Genomic DNA, 20,212 nt, shown 5'->3' with positions numbered 1-20,212 from the left:
ACCAAAGAATGGAGCTTTACTGTCTATTGTCGTTTGCTTACACTATCCCCGCTCAGTGAGGTGTGAGTAATGGTATTTGTTCTCTGTGACGGCTGGATGCCCTTAGATTTACGGGATGGGTGGAGAACATTTTGTTGCAGCTGCTCTAAATGGATCTCAGATCGTCATCATCAGATTTTTTGCGTAAACTTTTATTTACCGTTTTCAGTTTGAGGCGGTCGCGCCGCTGTCTGAGGTGCTGAATTTGTTTTTTTTGTTTTTTTAAGAAAGGATCGGACAATTTTCGATATTTTTTTTTTCTACAATCATGCGGGTGTCGATAATATTTCGGCTTCTTTGATTAGTTGTTGACCCAGTTTTGAAGGAACGACGCCAGTAATTAACGATGCCTTTAAACTCGCTTGTAAAGATTTTGTTTTCTCGTCAAAGAAATAAACACCCTCTAGAATTTGGGAGGTGGTCCAAAAGAGAATCAGAAGACATTTTGTAATGGCACTTTTCTTGTTAATTGCGCAACCAAGTGAGCAAGAAAGAGAGAAAGGAGGAGGGGGGGGGCCGTCTTTCCTAATAGCCAGCAGTAGTCCTGAGGGGAGGTGTCCGACAGAGGGACGGAGGAGCGCTGGTGCGCACACAGGCTCCACTTTTACGCATCAGGTGTTCGATCCTGGGGTCGATACCCAGGTTATTTTGGACTTGAATTTCATTTAGAAAATACGACAGGTTATTGTATTTTTTGACCACCATCCAAAGTGAAGCAAACCGACTCCAGCGTGTGTGTGTGTGTGTGTGTGTGTGTGTGTGTGTGTGTGTGTTGAAGAAGTGAACCCTGACAAGTTTCCGTCATGGGAGGACATGGATGGAGCTCAGCGCGTCTCGGGTTCATCGTTTGTGGATGTTTAGCGTTCTTCATCGGGGGGTTTGTCCAACAGGTCGAGGCCGGCTGCAAGGAGAGAGAGAGCCCAAACTGTTGCACCGGCCGAAACAACGACTGTTCAGAGTACACGAGGAGAAAAACAGTCTGCTACTGCGATGCGTACTGTCAGAAAACTGGAGACTGCTGCGATGATTATCAGCGTGTGTGCCAAATGTCTGGTGAGTAGTGTGTTGTCCCCTACTGGCGTCAACTGACTGAATAAGTTCAAGAACTTTCTGAAGCTTCAGTAATGAAAGTTCAGAAGTTTGATGTGGGGACATCATGTTGATTCCCAGCGCGTCCTGACCTGTGTCAACTGTGGTTCATTGTTGTCCAGCCATGGCTGACAGGGAGGTGACAGACAGTGAGACATACTGCACATAGCTGTCTGTACTGCACCCATTAAGGTTGTTTGTTCTAAGTGAGCAGCCAGAGGTGGTGTTTGGCTCCTCACCGCCACCCCCCGTCATATTCAACAAGCTGGCTGTGTGTTTTTAGGCTTTTGTGGCTGACCCTGAACGTGGACATGGTGTGCTCAGAAGGGGAGTGAGTGAGCATAAAATCATGATTAATTGTTCTGAGGAACCTTTAAGATATAAGTGGGGGTAACTTTTTCTTCCCTCATCAACCTCCCCGCTGCTATATATGGACAAATCAGGGGAATGGACACCATGGAAACAGACTGCCAAAGATGGTCAGGATTACTTTCAGTGCAGCTTGTCTGAGATGTGACAGAAACTCCGCTGAAACATCTCAGGTTCAGGAGGAGGGAATCTCTGTGTACAGATACTCTCAGAGTGTGACCCTAGTCCTAAGTGCTCCATAACCAGCACCTGTGGGGTCAGTTATACCAGCAGAAGACTTCAAATGCAGCACCAATCCCTCTATTTAGGCACATTTAGTGTAGACGTTGTGCTCTGAGGAGACCTGTCTGCCTCGTCAAGACTGGAGTTAATCATGTCTTCAGTAAAACACAACGCCTGTGATGGAGAGACAGCTGAAGCCAAACAGTCTTGACCTGCAACGTGTTGTGATGCAGCCATTAAAATGTGTTCCTTTAGAGTAACATAAGATAAACGGAGTGTAAAAAAAAAAACTTCTTGGAATTTTTAATTATAAATAAATGAACCCCACATTATTCCACACAGCAGAAGCACGCTACCAATAAATAAAATCAAATATAAACCCGACTCTCAGTAGTGCACAGACCATTGCAAAGACTCCAAAATAAAATAAGTCTCATAGACCTAGTACCATTAATTTGAAGTGAAGAGATTGAAATATGATGGATTTGAATTCTTATTTGTATCCACACCGTTATGACACTCAGTCATTATGACAATTTCCGGCCTGTGCTTCAAGGTTCATATGAAAAGTGTTTAAATAATTCTGTTTTGCAACGATAAAGAACATCAATTAAACAAACATCCTGTATCTACATCTTTAAACGGGCCAGACCAAACTTAACCGGGTCTACTGAGGCTCCAAACCCGTTCTCCCATCAAGTTACATTGACGTGTTTAGCAAACACAGGGACATGGGTGAAAACTCAACCTCCTCCCTGGAGGTAAAACTCTAAAAAAATCAGTTTGTGTTTTTATATGTGAAGCAGTCAAAAAGACACGCAGAGACAGCACAGAGCAACCAGCTGAATTCTGTCTTGGCATCACCCACAGTGTCTGCCAAGACGTAATTTAACTGAAGGAAAGGGTCTAAGGTCAGTGTTTAGTCATCACTGTACTGTTCAACAACTGCTGTTCTCAGAAGGTCAGCTCACAGCTGTGGGATTGGGGTTTTAGCATCAGGTGTCCCTCTGACAGGTCACTGATGGGACACAACAGTACAGAATTAGACGCGGCTGAGGTGCAGGTGTTCCAGGATGGACAACAGAACATCTATAGATGGAAACATGCTGAATATTTGCTATGTCTGACAATACAAGAAATATTTATTCTATTTATCCTGGTTTGTTTTTCTGGAATAATCAGTTTAATTACTCCACAGTCTTTGATCTGATGACTTTCATGACGTATAAAATCTGCATCGATGGGTTTTGAGTGATTGTGACTTCTTTCCACTGTGAGCTGAGCATCTGTTCAGTGTAAACACAACATGCAACATGTTGATTTGGTCGCATCCATCAAAGCAACACTGATGTTTTCTCTCACCCGCATTACATTTACATTTTATCTGATCCTGTTCTTGCAGCTCTGTAATACATTAGGCGGTCTGTCTATGTTCTGTCTGTCACAGTCTGTAATTTAGTCACGTCAGCTGTGGCTGAGCAAAGACTGGGTGACATCAGAAGAGAGACAGAAGAAACACACAGTGTTTGCAGAACGGTTAAAGGTCTCTCCAGTGTGATGAGGTTCTCACCAAAGTTGCTGAGCAAATGAAGTATTTGGCAAGAATTTTCTGTGCTTAGCTGTGCTGTGTTAAATTCAAGTGAAGTCAGTAATGGAATGTTTTTTAAAAATTCTAAAAAAAAAAGTACAAACTTAAATACCTCATTTTTGTTTCCAGTTCAGCTGGAGGGAGATTTTTGACCAAGTAATAATAAGTATATTTCTTTGGTGTCAGTCCAGTCAGAAATGCCTCATGGGTGACGCATTGACAGCAGATATTGCAATTTATTGCAGCCTTGATCTTATCTGCACTCCCATAAAACATATGAGATACCATTTGACTGGATACACATAAGTTTATTTATTGCATTCACCCTATAACACTACTGATAAAGGCCTGTCATTTTCCTTAATAGTTAGATATTGCCTCCTGTTGTAGGAGTACTTTTAGCTTATCATGTAATTTCCTATGTCAGCCCTACTACATCTAAGTTCCTCTTCATGGACTCCAGAGAGGCAACAGAAAACTGGAGAGGCAGCTCCTCTCACACTGTGGCATCTGGTAGATCTCACTTCAGCAAAGAGACGTTCTGTAGCCTCCGTCTGAGTTACACCAGAGAAACGCTCATTGCTCATCGTCTCTCTTGCAGACACCTCTTCCTTCCCTGTAGGGTGTGGTATGTCATGCCATAGTATTTGCTTCTGTCCCACTGTGTTCACTCCCTTTTTTCTCCTTGCTTCCCAAATGTTCTTTCTTTTACTCCTGTGCTGTGGATGTTTTTACCAAGCAGGCTGAAACGGGCCAGCTGCTGGAGTTTGTTGGAGCCAACAGCTTGCCGTCCTGTTTCTCCTGGCAGTAGAATAGGTGCTCCTCCTAGATGCTCTTTGATATTCTTCATCTGGTCTACCCATGATCACAAATCTCAAATGTTGTTTTCCAGGTTGACCATAAATGGTGTCTGCATGTTTGAACAATTTCTTTTGTAGAGGCTACAATGAAGCAAAGGCGTATGCTTCATGCTGTGCCAGAAAAATTAGAGATTGATCCCAAAACTTTCATTTAGGTGATACAGTCATATAAGAATAATATCTACTGTACATATCTATATTTCTATCTATAATAGATTAGATTCTCTATCTATCTATAGATTCTCTATCTATCTATCTATCTATCTATCTATCTATCTATCTATCTATCTATCTATCTATCTATCTATCTATCTATCTATCTATCTATCTATCTATCTATCTATCTATCTATCTATCTATCTATCTATCTATCTATCTGTATATATGTATATATATATATAAATAAATACAGTACATATATACACATAATATCTACCTGTATATATATATATATATATATATATATATATATATATATATATATATATATATAAAGAGAGAGAGAGAGAGAGAGAGAGAGAGAGAGAGAGAGAGAGAGAGAGAGAGAGAGAGAGAGAGAGAGAGAGAGAGAGAGAGAGAGAGAGAGAGAGAGAGAGAGAGAGAGAGAGAGAGAGAGAGAGAGAGAGAGAGAGAGAGAGATTATAGCATTAAAAGGAGCCTAAATATTTTAGTGGTTGTTTTGTTAATTTTATTGAGGTGGAGTCCATATTCAGAATTTATATACTTAAGAGACTGCATCAATTATCATTATGCAATACTGCAATATAAGCACAGCATTTCATTTGCTGGAGAAAACCATTGTCAGCTGTGTTTGTGTATTTTGTGATGAATCCTTTTAAGTAGTTGTTTACTTAGCTTCTCTTTTAATGGTGTCTACAGGAAGCATTTAAGTGCTAACCTGTCATTAGCAGTGGGTCTGGCGTCTTTTGCTGTGATTAACAAGCTTATGGTTCTCTCTCTGTTGTGTGGCCGAATGTCGTAAGTCTTGTCTGATTGGAACATGGCCCAGTTCCCTCCATGGGAGGGAAGTATGTTGGAGAGGTTTGGGGTACAATTGTCCTCAAGGGTGATTGGACATCTGGGTCCTATCAGAGAGGACTCTGGGTAGATGGAGGGGGCAGGAGAATAAAAAAGAACCACAAAAAGGAGACAGATGGAGGAGAAAGAACAAGAGAGAGTGTTGGTCAGTGATAAAAGGAGAGGAAGATAAAGGAAATTGGGCGGGCAGGTCTGATAACTCTGCTGTTATGAAACCGTAAATGGAGATTCAGGGAATGTGTTGGAAAAATATCAAACTGATAGGCCAGATAGTTCACCATTATCTGACTGTAACAAGTGTGACTGGAGGTTGGCCGACACATTGGGAGATAAAAGAGCTGATGGCTGGGCTTTCAGTGTTTGGTTCAGTTAGTATCTGAAGTTCTGCCGCTGCAGCTGCCACGGACGCCACTCAGCGTAACTGGAATTAATCTCAACTACAGTATTACTGCGTTTTTGAGAGTTCACAGTGTAATGCATCCTCCCTTCAGAGATTATGCTTACCCAAGCCCCCTAAAGGCTTGGAAGTGTTTGTGGTTTGATCAAATTCAGCTGACAGTGACCAAAGGAACCACCTTTTATTGTCAGATTTTGCAGTCATGCTCCCAACCTGGGAACTTTCTCGTCAACAATGGGGCCGGGGGGCCAGCAGTGGCTGTAAGCTCAGTGGGGTGGGCTGTGTCAGACTGTCAGCAGGGTTATCATGTGGGTGGTGTGACCGTCACAGTGGTGGTACCAGATACAGTGCAGGGGATCACCGTGGCTAGGTAATTGCCTTCTGACCCCTGCTGGCTTTGGGGCAAATAAACTGAGACTTCCAGGGCCTTAGTTCTGTGAGCATTAGTGAGTGTTTCAGTGTCAATCAGAGGGTATTAGCCCAGTTTCCCTTTGGGTGAGGAAACTCTGTGACCTCATCATTCTCTGTGGTACAAGCCACAACTAAACTAGTTGATTGTGATGTTACTGTTATGTGAAAGAAAAACCTGCTCCTGTGAACAACAAAGGACATAGAAGAGGGAAGAAAAGGACAGGAAGTAGGATTAAGGATAAGAATAGGTGGAGGAGGCGGGAGCAGAGAAGCTGATATGGATGCCGTGCTCAGACTCATGTCCCCTCTGTGCTCTTTCAAGAAAGTTCATGTCATTCCACAAGTCCACAAAGGGTGGTGTGTGTTAGGGTGCCAAATAGGGTGGGTCTGTTGTGACAGAAACTGGTTGTGTGTGTGTGTGTGTGTGTGTGTGTGTGTGTGTGTGTGTGTGTGTGTGTGTGTGTGTGTGTGTGTGTGTGTGTGTGTGTGTGTGTGTGTGTGTGTGTGTGTGCGCGCGAGTACATGTGTGCATGGTCATCTGGGAAAAGTAAGTGGTGGGGGGGCTGCACTAATGTGCAGGAATGCAGAGATTCCCATGTGACTTTATGGATCGGTCGTGTCACTGGACATACCCCAAAAAACCCCAAAAAGCAACGGGACTATGAGAATGAACTGAATAAGAGGGACCTTGAAGTTTCTCTTACTCCCCCCCCCCCTCTCCCATTCACACACACACACACACGCACGCACACGCACGTGCAGACACACACACACACTTGCATACATTGCACTGTTGCCCGAGTTCTTATTGAGACCCTCATGTGGAGGTAGGATTCGATTCAGTTGACATATATTTGTTTTATACATTCATCAACCGTTACAAACTTCCTGCTGTGGCTGAATTAATTCACACAAAGTATTTAAGTGTAAATCTTTATATTTATTTGTGTGTGCGTGTGTGTGTGTGTGTGTGTGTGTGTGTGTGTGTGTGTGTGTGTGTGTGTGTGTGTGTGTGTTTACGGAGCGGGCAGCATCTCTGTCTGTCTGCTGTTCAGTCTCTGAGCAGGTCGAGGCTTGATGGCTGCTGGAGACTCTTTGATCAGTGCAGCCATCTGACTGAAGCAGCTTCCTCATAGCCTGATGCAGTCGGCTAAATCAGCTTACCGAACGGGAAACCTGATTGCCACTGTTGCTATATTTATGTTGTGTGTTATATGTGTGTGTTTAATTGTAGGGCAAAGGGAAAACAGAGGGAACAGGATACAAAATTAGCCCCTTATTTAAATGGGCTTCACATTTGACCCGGGTTGCAGACTTCCTGAGTCTGGGGTTTGGCTGATCTGGCATTAGCAGATGGTAATGACCCAGTCATTTATTTACCACCCACCTACCTGAGAGACTGCTGGAATCAATGTTATGCAACTCTACTTTATATCTGGGTGTGCTTTGCAGCTGCACAATTTCAGCCATGCGTTTAAGCATGGCACCAACAGTCAGGGGAAAGTCTATAACTACCTCTAAGTGAATCCAGTTTTCAGAATTAGACCATTTGTTGGAATTGCACTACTTAAAAGAGCTCAGACCTGATCTGTTGGCTAAATATTCCCAAACTGACTCACATCTACTTCTCAAAAAGTACTTCTTGTCTGTATATAATAAAACCCTAAAGGAATGAAGGAGTCTCTAGATGCTCTGCTTTGCACTTTTGTTTTTCTTTTGTCATTTATCCAAGACCTTCAGTTGATCTCTGATCTCTGTTTCCCCAGCAGCTGTTGACTGTGTGGTGGGATCATGGGGTCCCTGGTCCTCATGCACATCTACATGTGGAATTGGCCGCACAGAAAGGAGTCGCCAAGTATCTGTACCCCCCAGAAATGGAGGCTTGGCTTGTCCTGACCTCAAACAGCGTCGAGGATGCTTTGGAAACAATGCCAAATGCAGCGCTGCTAAAGGTGAGAATATTTACTATGTGCTCCTCTACATACGTGAACTGTAAAAATAAAAATTAGTTACATGCAGTTGTTGGTCTTTCAGCATTCTGTGATACCTTTGTTCACACTTTCATTATAAGCAACACATCTTTTCTTGAAGCCTCAACTCCAGTGGCCTGGACGCTTCACTTGTGTTCTTTATAATGGAATCAGTTTCAAATATAACACAGATTAATGGGACCAAGCTGCTAAAGATTGCCTACACTGACTTTTACCTAAATTTTAATGGACGTTACTTGACACGGCCGTCTTTAATCCTTACGTCCGACCTGCAGAGGTGGCAAAGATCCTGCCTGATTTTTTCAAGAGGAACTTCAAGGACCCTTGGAGGAGACCACACATGCTGATGAAGGAGGAGAAGGCCAGGTAAGGCCTCTGTCGTCCCACTGCAAACAAACACATTGGATTACTTACCCCTGATCCGGCCAGCACCTCCTTTACTCTGTCTGTATCGTTCATGGAGGGTGGGGGGGTGTTGCAGGTAATAAGAGTTGTAATATCTGGAGTGTACAATTATCACATTCTTAGTACAGAGATTTTTTTGGTAAATGAAGATATGAGAACTAACTTTAAAACCGGTATTCATGCATGTTGCATGAAATTCATCAGCTCAAGAGTTCAAAAGTGTATTTTTATTCTTTTCTTAGCAGCACACTTCTTTCTCATGACAGTAACTGTGACAATACTGAGTTTCAAAGATCATTTTAAGATCAACTTTATCTTCCAAAAGATTAGAGTACAGATCAAGGCCAAGGTTATGATAGCGTACAGAGCCTTGAAATTGCTTTGACTGTGTGTCGCTGTCAGTGGATATTTGCATCATGAGCTGCCCGTTGCTGATAAGACAACCATAATAATCTATATAAAATTAAACTCTCCCTGAATATGATTGTAGCTGATTGCAGATATTATCAGAGCTGGAAAAATCAGAGACCAGGGGATAACATGATGGATGGTATCTCCACACAACCTTTTACACTGATTATAGCGGACATTGGACACTTTTGTTTTGACAGTAATACAAAGCCCTGGAGGATTTGAAGCACATTTCACATAATTGTTAGCAATTCAGCCTGGAAAACACCGGGTTAGGGTGATTTCACACAGACCTCTGGTGTCCTCTTATGTCCCTGATGTGATCATAAAAACTGACCCAGCAAATAAGTGGTTAAAATGACACTCAGTTATGATTAACATCATCAGATAGAGAAATATTTCACAAAGACAAGGGGCTTAAGAACAATAATAACATACTATTATGCAGTTTTACTTTAGGACACACTTTCATAATAAATTCTTTTATATAACACAGCTTCTCTTGGTATGAACAGAGAGTTACACTAAAAACCTTACAGACAGCATTTTTGAATGTACTGGATGTGTTAGAGTCTTATTGTAGCACATTCAGCAGAGTCGTAAAATTATTCTGAATGGATTTGGTAATTGAAATTCTATATATTCAGTATTCTTTTTTTTTGTTCTCAGTGTAAATGAAACCTGCGCATATTTTCTTGGACAAACGGCCCCATTGGGGTCTGTTTTGTTACAGCTGACTGAATCAGAGACAAAATAAATAGAGCTGAAGTTCAAAGTGCCCTCCAGAGAACACGCTGAGCAGGAAAACAAGACTTTGTTTTTGTCTCCAAGAGACAGATTAAGCATTTTTGGAGGATAGTGCAGGTGATTGTGTCACTTTAGGATGATGTTCAAACTGAGCAACCCCTTGTCAGGATGTTTAATGTGTTTCTTTTACAGTAGACATAATGAAGCACAGCTTGCTGGGCTGGATGGCTGACTGGTTTCATGGAATTAAACATATTGGATTGTTTTTACTGTTGAATTACTTCCAGTGAGAAGAAGAGAAATGTGTTTCAGTTATATGTTGCCTCTTTCACTGCCACATTTAAAAATCAAATGCACGTGAAAACAAGTCAGTTGTTGTTTTACCATTTTGCCCTCTTGTTATCTTGCAGTTACTGCGTATACCTGCGGGTAAAACAGGCCAGTGCAGCCTGTAAAGTCAAACTATGGAGCGCTCATTTGGTGAGGGAGAGGCTGGTCTGTGCAGAGTGTCAGAGTGATGCCATGTCAACGTCTGACCGCTGTGGAGGGGATGGACTAGACAACATCAGGTAAACCAGAAAGAAAAACATGTAAAGACGTAAAGCTGTGTGGGTGACCCAGTCATTTACCTGATAAAGCATTGCACCATGAAGGTCTATAGTGCGCTTGATTCAGTGATCTCTACTTGTGAATCACTGGCTTTAAATGTAAAAAGCCATCTCTGGAGCCAGAGTTTGGTTTGTCCATTCTGGGCTGCAGAAGAAACATGGCAGCATCAAGACAGTGTAAATGAGCATTATAAAAGGTTATAAAATTATAAAAGATTCATTCTTAGTTTCAGGTGATTGTTCACACACAAATTAAATCATACTTACATATGTTTGGCTTCTGCCCTAAATCCTAAATCTTACACACTGGATCTTCAATGGATGTCATTAAAGGTGTAGAATGACAAACAATGATTTTAGTGTGGCTTGGTTAATGTAAAGAATGACCATGGGTTCATATAGCAACTGCTTCTGAGAATTTTGTATTACTGAATATATTTGTGGTAATTTATTTCACTAAAGGGCGGCACGGTGGTGCAGTGGTTAGCGCTGTCGCCTCACAACACGGCGGGTCCGGCTTCGAGTCCCGCTCTGTGCGGAGTTCGCATGCTCTCCCCGTGTCCATGTGGGTTCTCTCCGGGTTCTCCAGCCTCCTCCCACCTCCAAAAGCATGCGCTTCAGGTTGATTGGCCGGTCCCAAATTGTCTGTAGGAGTGAGTGAGTGTGTGTGTGTGTTTGTATGTGGCTCTGCGGTGCACTGGCACGATGCCAGTGCAACGCGTGTCCCCCGCCTCACGTCCTATGCCAGCTGGGATAGGTTCCAGCTCCCCGTGACCCGCTACGGCAGATACAGCGGCTGTACATGAAAATGAATGATTTCAGTAATTTAAGGTGAATACTGTTCCTGGTAACCAATTATTTCAAATTTGTTTTATGGGCCTTTTTCTCCCCCAGAACGTTCTGGGCTACGGCGTCTGTCCCAGGTTGTCACGGCTCCTGGATACGAGAGTCCTCCTCTGAGGGCTGCCGGTGTCCTCCCTACTCGATACTCTTTGTGTGAACCCGACTGCAAACTCCAGACAGCTGCATGAAGGGACGCAATCCTTACCTCCCACTAACTGTGGAGAACCCTAACGGCCAAGCCAGATGCTCCAATCCGTATGACTGGACGGGTAACACGAGGAGATCAGTCGCATCCTGCCACTCCTTCCTTTCACCTCGTACTCTGTACTGTATACACTAATTCTAAGCACACAGAAACCCTCGCATCCAATTTCAGACTTTTAGCCATGCTCAGTACTTACTCTCCAAAGCAACATCTATATGCCCTCTTACCTCTACATCTTTATCTACCTCCATCAATGCAACTGCATTTGTTAATGCATGATGTATACATTTATAAAATTACTATTTTCCTTTATACATTTTCTACTTTTCATTGCTGTGTTTTGCATATATGTCTGTACAGCTAACCAACATTTGGACACGAAACCCCAATCCAAAGGGTAAAAAAAATCACCTGCAGGTTGAAGATGCTGAAAATTGATCCATACAATTTGTATCTATTGCAAGAATCGTTGAGTCAGTGTGCTGTATGGTTTCTATAGTTGTCCTTATTATCGCTTCTTTTAAACAAACACATTATATGGGTCAAATTAACCATCAGTTATTTTCTGAGGTGCTGACGGCTGAATCTTTGTCCCCCATCGGGCCTCTTCCTCTTCATGTGTGCCTTCTCTGATGGTTGGTCGCTAACATTTTTTTTTTTAGGTGTTTGAAATGAAATATAATGGGAATAAGTCCCATTCTTTTAGACTGAACATCACTGGAGAGGAAAACGAGCCATCTAACCCTCCTTCTACGTTCATCTGTCACTAACGACATTGATGTTGTGGGTCAATTTGACCCACTGCATGTTTATATACCCAAAAGTTGTCCAAAACCAGAAAGAATTCCTTCAAGTATTGTTTATATGTCATTAATAACTCCATAACGTAGTATTCCATCAATATTTAGTGCAATGTTGTTCCTTACCTCTTTCAGTTAATGGTTCAATTAGGATCATTCACTCATTTTCCATAAAAATCCGGTAAAATAGTAATAATATAGTTTCACCATATTATCACTATTAAAAGACCAACATGTTAAACAATAAGATAACAGTACGTTTAACATTCAAACATAACAGTTGGATTTTGTTTTACATATTTGCACTGTTTTTAAGCCAAAAAACACCCAAAACCCTAACCAGCAATAGCAGATATGAACAAGGTGTGTTTGCGTGTGTGTCTGTGTTTATGCGTGTTTGTCTGTCTGTCTGTTTATCTACACGGCCCATGAGTGACATGTCACCACACTGTGCTTTGTGTGAATGAATTTAGCACATTTCACACAGGTCAAGCTTGTCTTCAGATGGCCTGCAGACCTAGCACCTCTTCCTTTTCCCAGATGTAACTGAGAAACAAGACGACCATGATTCCTTTACTTCCCTTACTATGGTGTAAAGACAAACATAATGCATAATCAACACACATGATTTTCTGGATTGAATTAGGCATGACCAGCTCAGAAGCTGACTTGATGTCTGTCAGACATGTCACTGCCATCCTAGTGGGGCCTTGCACTGTCTTGGTTATGTTTTCTGCAGACAGTTTAGCCTGATGCATATTTAGGGATGAAGACTACTGTATTTCACAATTTATTGACATATATTGTATGTCTTGTTGAAGGAATAGGAATATCAATTCCCACAGTTTCAGATTTTAGCTCAAGACAGCTTTCATTTTCAGACATATCCTTCTGTATTTCACAGTCATGATTAAAGATGACTTCCACAGCCTCCTGGAGTGTCACCTTTTTGCTTCTTTTGCTCATTTTGTAAAGGTCTGCATGACAGAGTGTAATGTTGGTCAGACTGTCATGCAGAGAATCTTATATATGTTTTGGCCCTCTCCTGTTCAGTGTCCACTGAATGTGGGTGGAATGTCCCGCGTGAACATTAATGGTTCCCGTCGCAATGGTTCCTGTCAAGTCATAACACTTGCGTGTGTGTGTGTGTGTGTGTGTGTGTGTGTGTGTGTGTGTGTGTGTGTGTGTGTGTGTGTGTATGTGTGTGTGTATGTGTGTGAAAGAGAGAGAGATTGAGGTGAAATATGTCTCACAATTCCAAAAAAGAAATAGTTCCGGTTGCTGGGTCAAATTGACCCAAACATCAACATTGTGTTATAAACATGCCTAGGGTAGTTGCAAATATGTAAGATAACCCATTTTCATATTATATGTTGAATACAATAATTAAGCCAAGCAGAAGGAGTTTCAAACTGAAAAAAAAATTTTTTTAGCTACTTTTCCCAGATCTTCAAACTTTAAAACGTAAACATAAACGGAGGGTTAAGAGAATTTGACTGTGGTTTTTCTGCCCTCCATGTCCTGGACTGAAATGAATTCCTTCATTACCATTTTATCACGGTCCCTGCCCTGCTAAAAAATTCTATTGGCATCACAGAGGAGTATTATCTGTAAAGCATAACCAAGTGAAACTAGCAAATGCAGCCATATTTTTCCCTTTATAAGAACAGAATCTCCCTGGAGTTCTTTCATCTGCATTTCTTTTTCTCCATCACTGCAGTCTCTACAGATTTTCTGTTTTCCTGAAAGTAACCTGCAGATTAACCACAGCGTTACCTTGGTTTAACATCAGCCAGTTGGCTCCGCAGGCCTTTCGACATCTCTGGTACTGCTGGTTTAAGAGCAGAGTGGGTGTAATCCAACCAGAGGGATTCTCTCTCTGGGGAGATTTCTCTCCTTTTCTCCCAAGACTATGTTAGTTTGTGTGTGTTTATTTATTGTAAAGCAAATGTTGATGTTACCAGTGCAGCACAGCATACTGCATGAATACCATATGTACACTGTCCATTAGTGAAAATAAACAACTATACTGTCATCTCTCCCAAGCTCGTTATATTTCCTTTTATTTGATTGCATCATTCCTCTCAGATTAAGCAATACTTGGAACACTGACGTGAACCACCATTAGCATTTCTGACTGCTCCCCTCTGCAATTACTGTGGACATAACTCTTCTAAGTATATCCCTCAGCATCACTAGTGTTTACATGCAAGATAAGGGCTGCCACACATACGTAACTTAATAGAAACATACTTAACATGTTTGTGTTGTAATTTTCATGTTTTCCTGCTGTATTTACCAACATGATGACAAGCAGAACAACTTAATCTCCATAATCTCCCTTTTACCACAGTTTCAGGTTGTTTTAGTGACATTATAGCCAGAGACGAGGTCAAAAGACTGGCTGGATAATTTACATGGAAAAATACGTTTTTGCAACAGCTATGGACAATGAAAACCAAGACACCAAATTTGAAATCTAGTTTTCCACATCCGTGTATGATATTGGGACTGGCGTCCATAGAGGGAGTGACCAAACTTGGACTCTGACTCCTGAAGTTACATGCTATTGCTGATTAGTGATATTGTTTGTTCTACAGTCAGCTACAGGCCATCATTGTAGGGAGGAGCACAGCCACAAATGGTGTCTGCAGAGGACAGGTGAGGAAAATAAAGCTTGATTGTTTGGTTTTTATAATCCAAACTTTATATCTGCAATCCGCTAAGGCTTAATGTTTTATATTAGAGGCCATCTACTGCTCTTTAGAATAAAAAAACATATTAATTTGAATAGTAATAAACTTTGAGAGGTTTTATGACTGTGGAAAAAAGCCAAAACAAAAAAATAAACATACTCTTGTTGCTCCCACGTTTATTTCAGTGGCAATTTACCACCGTCATTAATCTCTCTTTACTCACCCTTTCCCTACTTTCTGTACTCCCCCCTCCCGCTTCAAACTCCTCGCCGTCAGCACTACTCTTTATTTTCTCTTACTACAACAGTGGCAATAGCGCGACAGTCCACTCCCTCTGAAGCAGGCTTTACCCCCCCTGGCTGCCCTGCCTCTGCTACTAACCCACTTTCAAAAGGGCAGGAAGGCCCGTCTCTGGCCCAGTGCCTGATGGGCTCCGACAGCAGTGTGTTCTGGGATTATGCCCCCTGAAAAGGGGGGCATTCCTGCAGTAGCAGTCTTTGTCACAGCACATCCACTGTTTAGTTTTAGCAAGACAGCTGTTCAAAGCCCCCCTACCCCCTATGGATGGTATGAAGCAAAGGGACCCGGAGATGACTTCCGTGTGGTTGTGGTTTGAGTGCAGCTTCCACCTGAGGTCACCTTAGCTGCTACATTTATCCCCATCAAAACTAAGTTTATCAAACATTTCAGTCAAAAGCCAATAATAGATCTCATACCCGGATAAATGTTCCCTGCAACTAGAAACATTTTCTGTCCTTAACCCAAACACTCTTTTCCATCACTAAATTTATTTGTATGCAACAGGGATCTCTTTTCCTGCGGTCCAGTGCAGCTATGGATGATCTGCCCTTAACACCCCCTACCTACCCTTCAACATCAGCCAATCCAACCGGATTTCAAACCTAACCAAGATCATTCATTTCATGTCGGTTAATGGACTTGTCCCAACAAAAAAAAAAAAATTGACACTGTGAAGACAATTCCAATTTTGTGCTTACCAGAATTATTTGTCTACTTCTCAAAGGACTTCATTCTGCAGCATTCAAATAAGCCTGGCTAAAAATGAAAAAATGGGGTATAAAAATAGGGTATAAAAATGGGGGGTAAAAATGAAATTACTGTCAACACATCCAAACAACATTAAAAAAAAAATCCCTCTTCAAATTCAGACATGAGGGGGCTCTCTCTTCTTGGGGCCTTGGTTAGTTGGTACCCCCATTTCTCCTGTGTTATGCTTATACTTTATGTTTTTGGGAAGCGTGTACTGTAATTAGGAAGTCATCCTAATGTGGGCCTCTGTCGGAGCAGCTGGTCCAGCAGAGAGGAATGATAATGAATAGACACTGTGACACGAGGACCTGAGCGACACGCAGCAACACAGCTGTTACACAACAGATCCAGTAAACATAAAATATACACATCCTATAATGAAAAAAAACAACCAAAACGTAAACAAAAGCAATATTCAGTGTCTCATTACAAGAGTTATTTTGGTCAACTTTGATTGAAGTTAAAATTGATAGTAAATAAATTAAATGATAATTTTTCAAATATTGAGGCTTGTATATTTTGGGAATAGTACATGTATTTACTATACATGATTATTTTAAACCAATCAGAACACTTGGTTTGTAAAATCTACACATCTATTCCACACCTGTTACACCACATTGTATAAAGAAAATGAAACACAAATCATTCACGGTTTTATTCTTCAATAACCCATGAAAATTCCATCCCTGAGATGTAGCGGCACCTAGTGGCACTTTGGACTGGCTGCTCTACTGGAAAGGAAACGCAAAAAAACAGAGATGCAAATGTGTTTATTGTTTTTCTGAATAAAATACAAGATAACGTGGATCCGTTACAACAAGTTTGTTTTTTCACTCACTTTTCATAATACAATTTCTCATAAATGTTGTCAAGGGAAGGAGAATATAGAAAAATTCACATTAACAGCTAGTAAGTTTGTTGATGCCAAACACATTCTGCAACATTCACTATATTTAGCATTAGAAAGAATCTGTATAAGGCTAGAGAGTGTATGAAAGCACAAAAATGTAACTTGAAGGTAAGAATCACAGTAGATCATTAAACGGTGACTGTAAACACTTTTCTGATTTGAACACAAATAATATGTAAGGCAAAAGTGACATAAGAAAGTTTTCACATTTAGGTGAAGGTGAGTACATTAATATGTTAGCAATGAAATATGAATCAGAGACATTTCAGACATAAGTTTGTCTCCCCATGAATCTGCTCTGCCTGAAATACGAGCCACGTAGTGATTAAACTGAATTAGTAGCCATCATGTTTGGCAATAGAGACAAGGTCATCGGGCTATAATTTAGATGATTTAACAGACTATATTCAGAAGAAGTGCAACAAAGCTTCATTAGGGAGAAAAAGCCACCTTGATCTGGACACAGACATCAGATTTTAGTCTTCCCTTCAAAAGCACACAAATAAACAAGAGTGGAGAGCAGAAAAAATGACATTTCAGTTATCCGGAATGAAAATATGGATGAATTAGACTATCTGCTTAACTTGCACATTCGATAAAACCTTTCATAATCAACATCAAAGTGCCTTTTTTAGTCCGCAGTGGCCAGGGTGGAGATTTGAGTGAGGGGCTGACCTGTTAATATCTCTAAGGTGTGTCCAAGTTTTATTTGAGTTTTTTCATCTGTTGGTTTGTGTTTTGTATCTTGACATCCATCTTGTCCACTCTGTTCAGTAAAGAATCAATGGAGTTGTCCTGGCTGTCAATCTCAGACTGGAGACCCAGTCCGAGGTTCTTCAGTCTGCTCAGGCCTTCACACATTCCATCTAGTGGATTCACAAAGGACATTGTGGTTTAGTTGTGGACTGTGGAGTGGATGACAAAACTAAACTTCTGGAAAAATAACATTTTACTTTATGGTTTTTGACCTAAGTTTAAGTATAACAAAATTGACTTACAAAACCTGCTTTTGTAATATATTGCAAAATTAATTAAATTGATTTGCAAACTTTTCTGTATCTGCATTCCATGATGTGTAAATGATGGAATTTTCTTTTTACCTAAATTTTTGTCAAGGGTCTGGTGAGCCTCCCTGAGGTGTCTGTTTTGTGGGTATCCGTTCTGTCTAACCGACCCATCATCTAGCGATGGGGAATCTCCAAAACCTTTAACATAGAAAGGAAAAATAATGCAAGCCATTTGTGATGTGGCTATAACGTACTCATGTGTACACCATTACCTCCAACATTTAACTTTCTTAGGTTGGGGTGGCTGGCTTGGTACTTATCTTCCTGTTCTCTGCTGCTGGACAGGGCACCCTGTAAGCTGAAAGTTAGATAAGCGTTATACAACCATTTAGTGAGGTCAATGATATTCAGTGACTAAATTGTGAAAATGGCAAAACCATTAATTTCATGGTAGCATCACACAATTACTAAATTATCATTCTTTCTTATATTGTATTTATTAGAAATTTAATTAAAAATGAACAAAGTCGGTGTAAAACTGGCACTGGAACGCAGGGTCAAAGGATCACTAGTATGTCCGCAAAATCATGTGATCTGAAAAACATTTGGGTGTAGCTAAAATGGTCTTCCAGATACTGGAGTCCTGCTTACACTTGCCAACTCACATCAAAATGTTGAAATTATCCGTGCTTGGCTCAAGCATATGAACTAATTTATCAACAACACCGTAGTGAATCAAACCTTTCGCTGGCCTGGTATGCTTTTGGCTCCTCGGGCGGTGGCTTTGTCTCTGGCTTGCCCCTGAAGTAGTTGACGAGGCCACCCCACACACTCTTGATACTAGTAATGTGTCTCTGACTTGTCTTCAGGTTCTGATCCATGCTATCCAACATCTTGTCGGTTCTTTTTAGTGCCTCACCTTGTCGCATCAACTCCTTAGTAGAGATGACAAAATAAAAAAAGCAAACGTGACAGATGACAAGAATGACTTTTTTGGGCTAATATTCATGCTTTCAGAGACAAGGAAGTCCTTTGCCTATCAGGTTACAACTTATGCTACATACCTCAGCTGTTTCTACACCCATCTTCTCCGATTCATAGATGAGGCCGAGGGAACGGTAACTACTGTCAACAGCAGACTGAGCTTTATGCATCACTTCCTGTTTAAGATACCTCTGCCTCCTCTCTGCATCACTTAACCCAATGTCGTCAGGGTCATCATCAAGCCCTCTACTTTTAGGCTCAAAATCCTCATCATCATCTGCAAATGGGTTGTGGGATTTAGGGTACGCCATCTGTGGAGCACACACAAAATTTGACAAATTACTAGGCTCTGGCCTTCTGTACAGCTTTTAACGTATCTCATCTGGATCTTCATTGTAGTCAAGCCACTATCTTAAGAGCTAATCTGTCAGGAAAGAACTAACAGAATGTTTTTTGACAATGTTAAAAAAAACTGTCCCAAGTAGAAGAGTGAGGTCACAGGGAGAAGAGATCAAGAAAGTGGAGGATTTGAAGTACTTAGGGTCAACAGTCCAGAGCAATGGAGAGTGTGGAAAAGAGGTGAAGAAGCGTGTACAGGCAGGATGGTACGGGTGGAGGAAAGTGTCAGGTGTGATGTGTGATAGAAGAGTTTCAGCTAAAATGAAAGGAAAGGTGTACAAAACTGTGGTGAGACCAGCGATGTTGTTTGGCCTAGAGACAGTGTCACTGAGGAAATGACAGGAGACAGAGCTGGAGGTAGCAGAGATGAAGATGCTGAGGTTCTCTTTGGGAGTGACTAGGAAGGATAGGATCAGGAATGAGTACATCAGAGGGACAGCACATGTTAGAGGTTTTGGAGATAAAGTCAGAGAGACCAGACTGAGATGGTTTGGACATGTCCAGAGGACAGATAGTGAATATATTGGTAGAAGGATGCTGAGTTTTGAACTGCCAGGCAGGAGGCCTAGAGGAAGACCACAGAGGAGGTTTATGGATGTAGTGAAAGAGGACATGAAGGTAGTTGGTGTGAGAGAAGAGGATGCAGAAGACAGGGTTAGATGGAGGCAACTGATTCACTGTGGCGACCCCTGAAGGGAAAAGCCGAAAGGAGAAGAAGCAGCTTCATTTTGGTACAACACTCAAGAATTAAGCAACTTGTGAACCATGGTCATTTAATAACCATTAAATTATGGTAACTCAAGGTGACTGATATTTATGTATATTTACGTTCCATCAGCTAAACGGCGTTAGCTAGCTAGTAAATAACATAAGTATGACTACCATTCAATGTTAGCCGTGAGCTAACATTATGCAGTGCTGTGCCAGGATGGACATTTTAGTCTCGTAAAAGGGTCATAACAAGTTATAAATACCAAAAGCCAGATGAATTTAACGAACAAACCTTTAACCTCCGTCAGGACTGCCGACGTTGTTGCTGCTTTATCAGCTGACAGCTAGCAAACGAACACTTCCTGTCACGTGTGATGACGTAGCGCCCCTGATGTCCCAAAAATGTTAATCCTGCGCAATAAAGACGCA

General features: G+C 41.4%; 2 protein-coding genes across 3 annotated transcripts; one reads left to right on the top strand and one right to left on the bottom strand.

The window, feature by feature from the left end:
* The first annotated feature begins 593 nt into the window (after positions 1-593).
* On the top strand, positions 594-14,062 carry si:dkey-178e17.3 (somatomedin-B and thrombospondin type-1 domain-containing protein). Of its 2 annotated transcripts, none has more exons than XM_068310907.1 (5): positions 594-1,092; positions 7,783-7,965; positions 8,280-8,370; positions 9,978-10,136; positions 11,070-14,062. In XM_068310907.1, the coding sequence occupies exons 1-5, from the start codon at positions 843-845 to the stop codon at positions 11,173-11,175; spliced, it is 789 nt and encodes a 262-aa protein (XP_068167008.1). In that variant the 5' UTR covers positions 594-842; the 3' UTR covers positions 11,176-14,062. The 2 variants fall into 2 exon arrangements, with proteins under 2 accessions (XP_068167008.1, XP_068167007.1); XM_068310906.1 differs by having other exon boundaries at positions 7,780-7,965.
* A 2,464-nt stretch (positions 14,063-16,526) lies between these two features.
* Positions 16,527-20,146, bottom strand: snap29 (synaptosome associated protein 29). The gene is made up of 6 exons (XM_068310863.1): positions 20,076-20,146; positions 18,754-18,984; positions 18,431-18,624; positions 17,962-18,047; positions 17,783-17,887; positions 16,527-17,548 (listed from the first exon to the last, which is right to left on the bottom strand). The coding sequence occupies exons 2-6, from the start codon at positions 18,982-18,984 to the stop codon at positions 17,388-17,390; spliced, it is 777 nt and encodes a 258-aa protein (XP_068166964.1). The 5' UTR covers positions 20,076-20,146; the 3' UTR covers positions 16,527-17,387.
* Between the last annotated feature and the right edge of the window lie 66 nt (positions 20,147-20,212).

Source organism: Antennarius striatus, chromosome 3, assembly GCF_040054535.1.
Source record: "Antennarius striatus isolate MH-2024 chromosome 3, ASM4005453v1, whole genome shotgun sequence".
Taxonomy (NCBI): domain Eukaryota; kingdom Metazoa; phylum Chordata; class Actinopteri; order Lophiiformes; family Antennariidae; genus Antennarius; species Antennarius striatus.
The sequence above is the reverse complement of the archived record's forward strand: the minus strand, read 5'-3'. Positions and strand labels throughout refer to the sequence as shown.

What these genes read in the sequence shown, in the direction of transcription:
- si:dkey-178e17.3 (XM_068310906.1), top strand. Translation starts at nt 843, where the DNA reads ATGGGAGGACATGGATGGAGCTCAGCGCGTCTCGGGTTCATCGTTTGT. An exon ending in GCGTGTGTGCCAAATGTCTG is followed by an intron (nt 1,093 to 7,779) that starts GTGAGTAGTGTG and finishes CTGTTTCCCCAG; the next exon opens with CAGCTGTTGACTGTGTGGTG. An exon ending in CAAATGCAGCGCTGCTAAAG is followed by an intron (nt 7,966 to 8,279) that starts GTGAGAATATTT and finishes TCCGACCTGCAG; the next exon opens with AGGTGGCAAAGATCCTGCCT.
- snap29 (XM_068310863.1), bottom strand. Translation starts at nt 18,984, where the DNA reads ATGGCGTACCCTAAATCCCACAACCCATTTGCAGATGATGATGAGGAT. An exon ending in TGGGTGTAGAAACAGCTGAG is followed by an intron (nt 18,625 to 18,753) that starts GTATGTAGCATA and finishes ATCTCTACTAAG; the next exon opens with GAGTTGATGCGACAAGGTGA. An exon ending in AAGAAAGTTAAATGTTGGAG is followed by an intron (nt 17,888 to 17,961) that starts GTAATGGTGTAC and finishes TCTATGTTAAAG; the next exon opens with GTTTTGGAGATTCCCCATCG.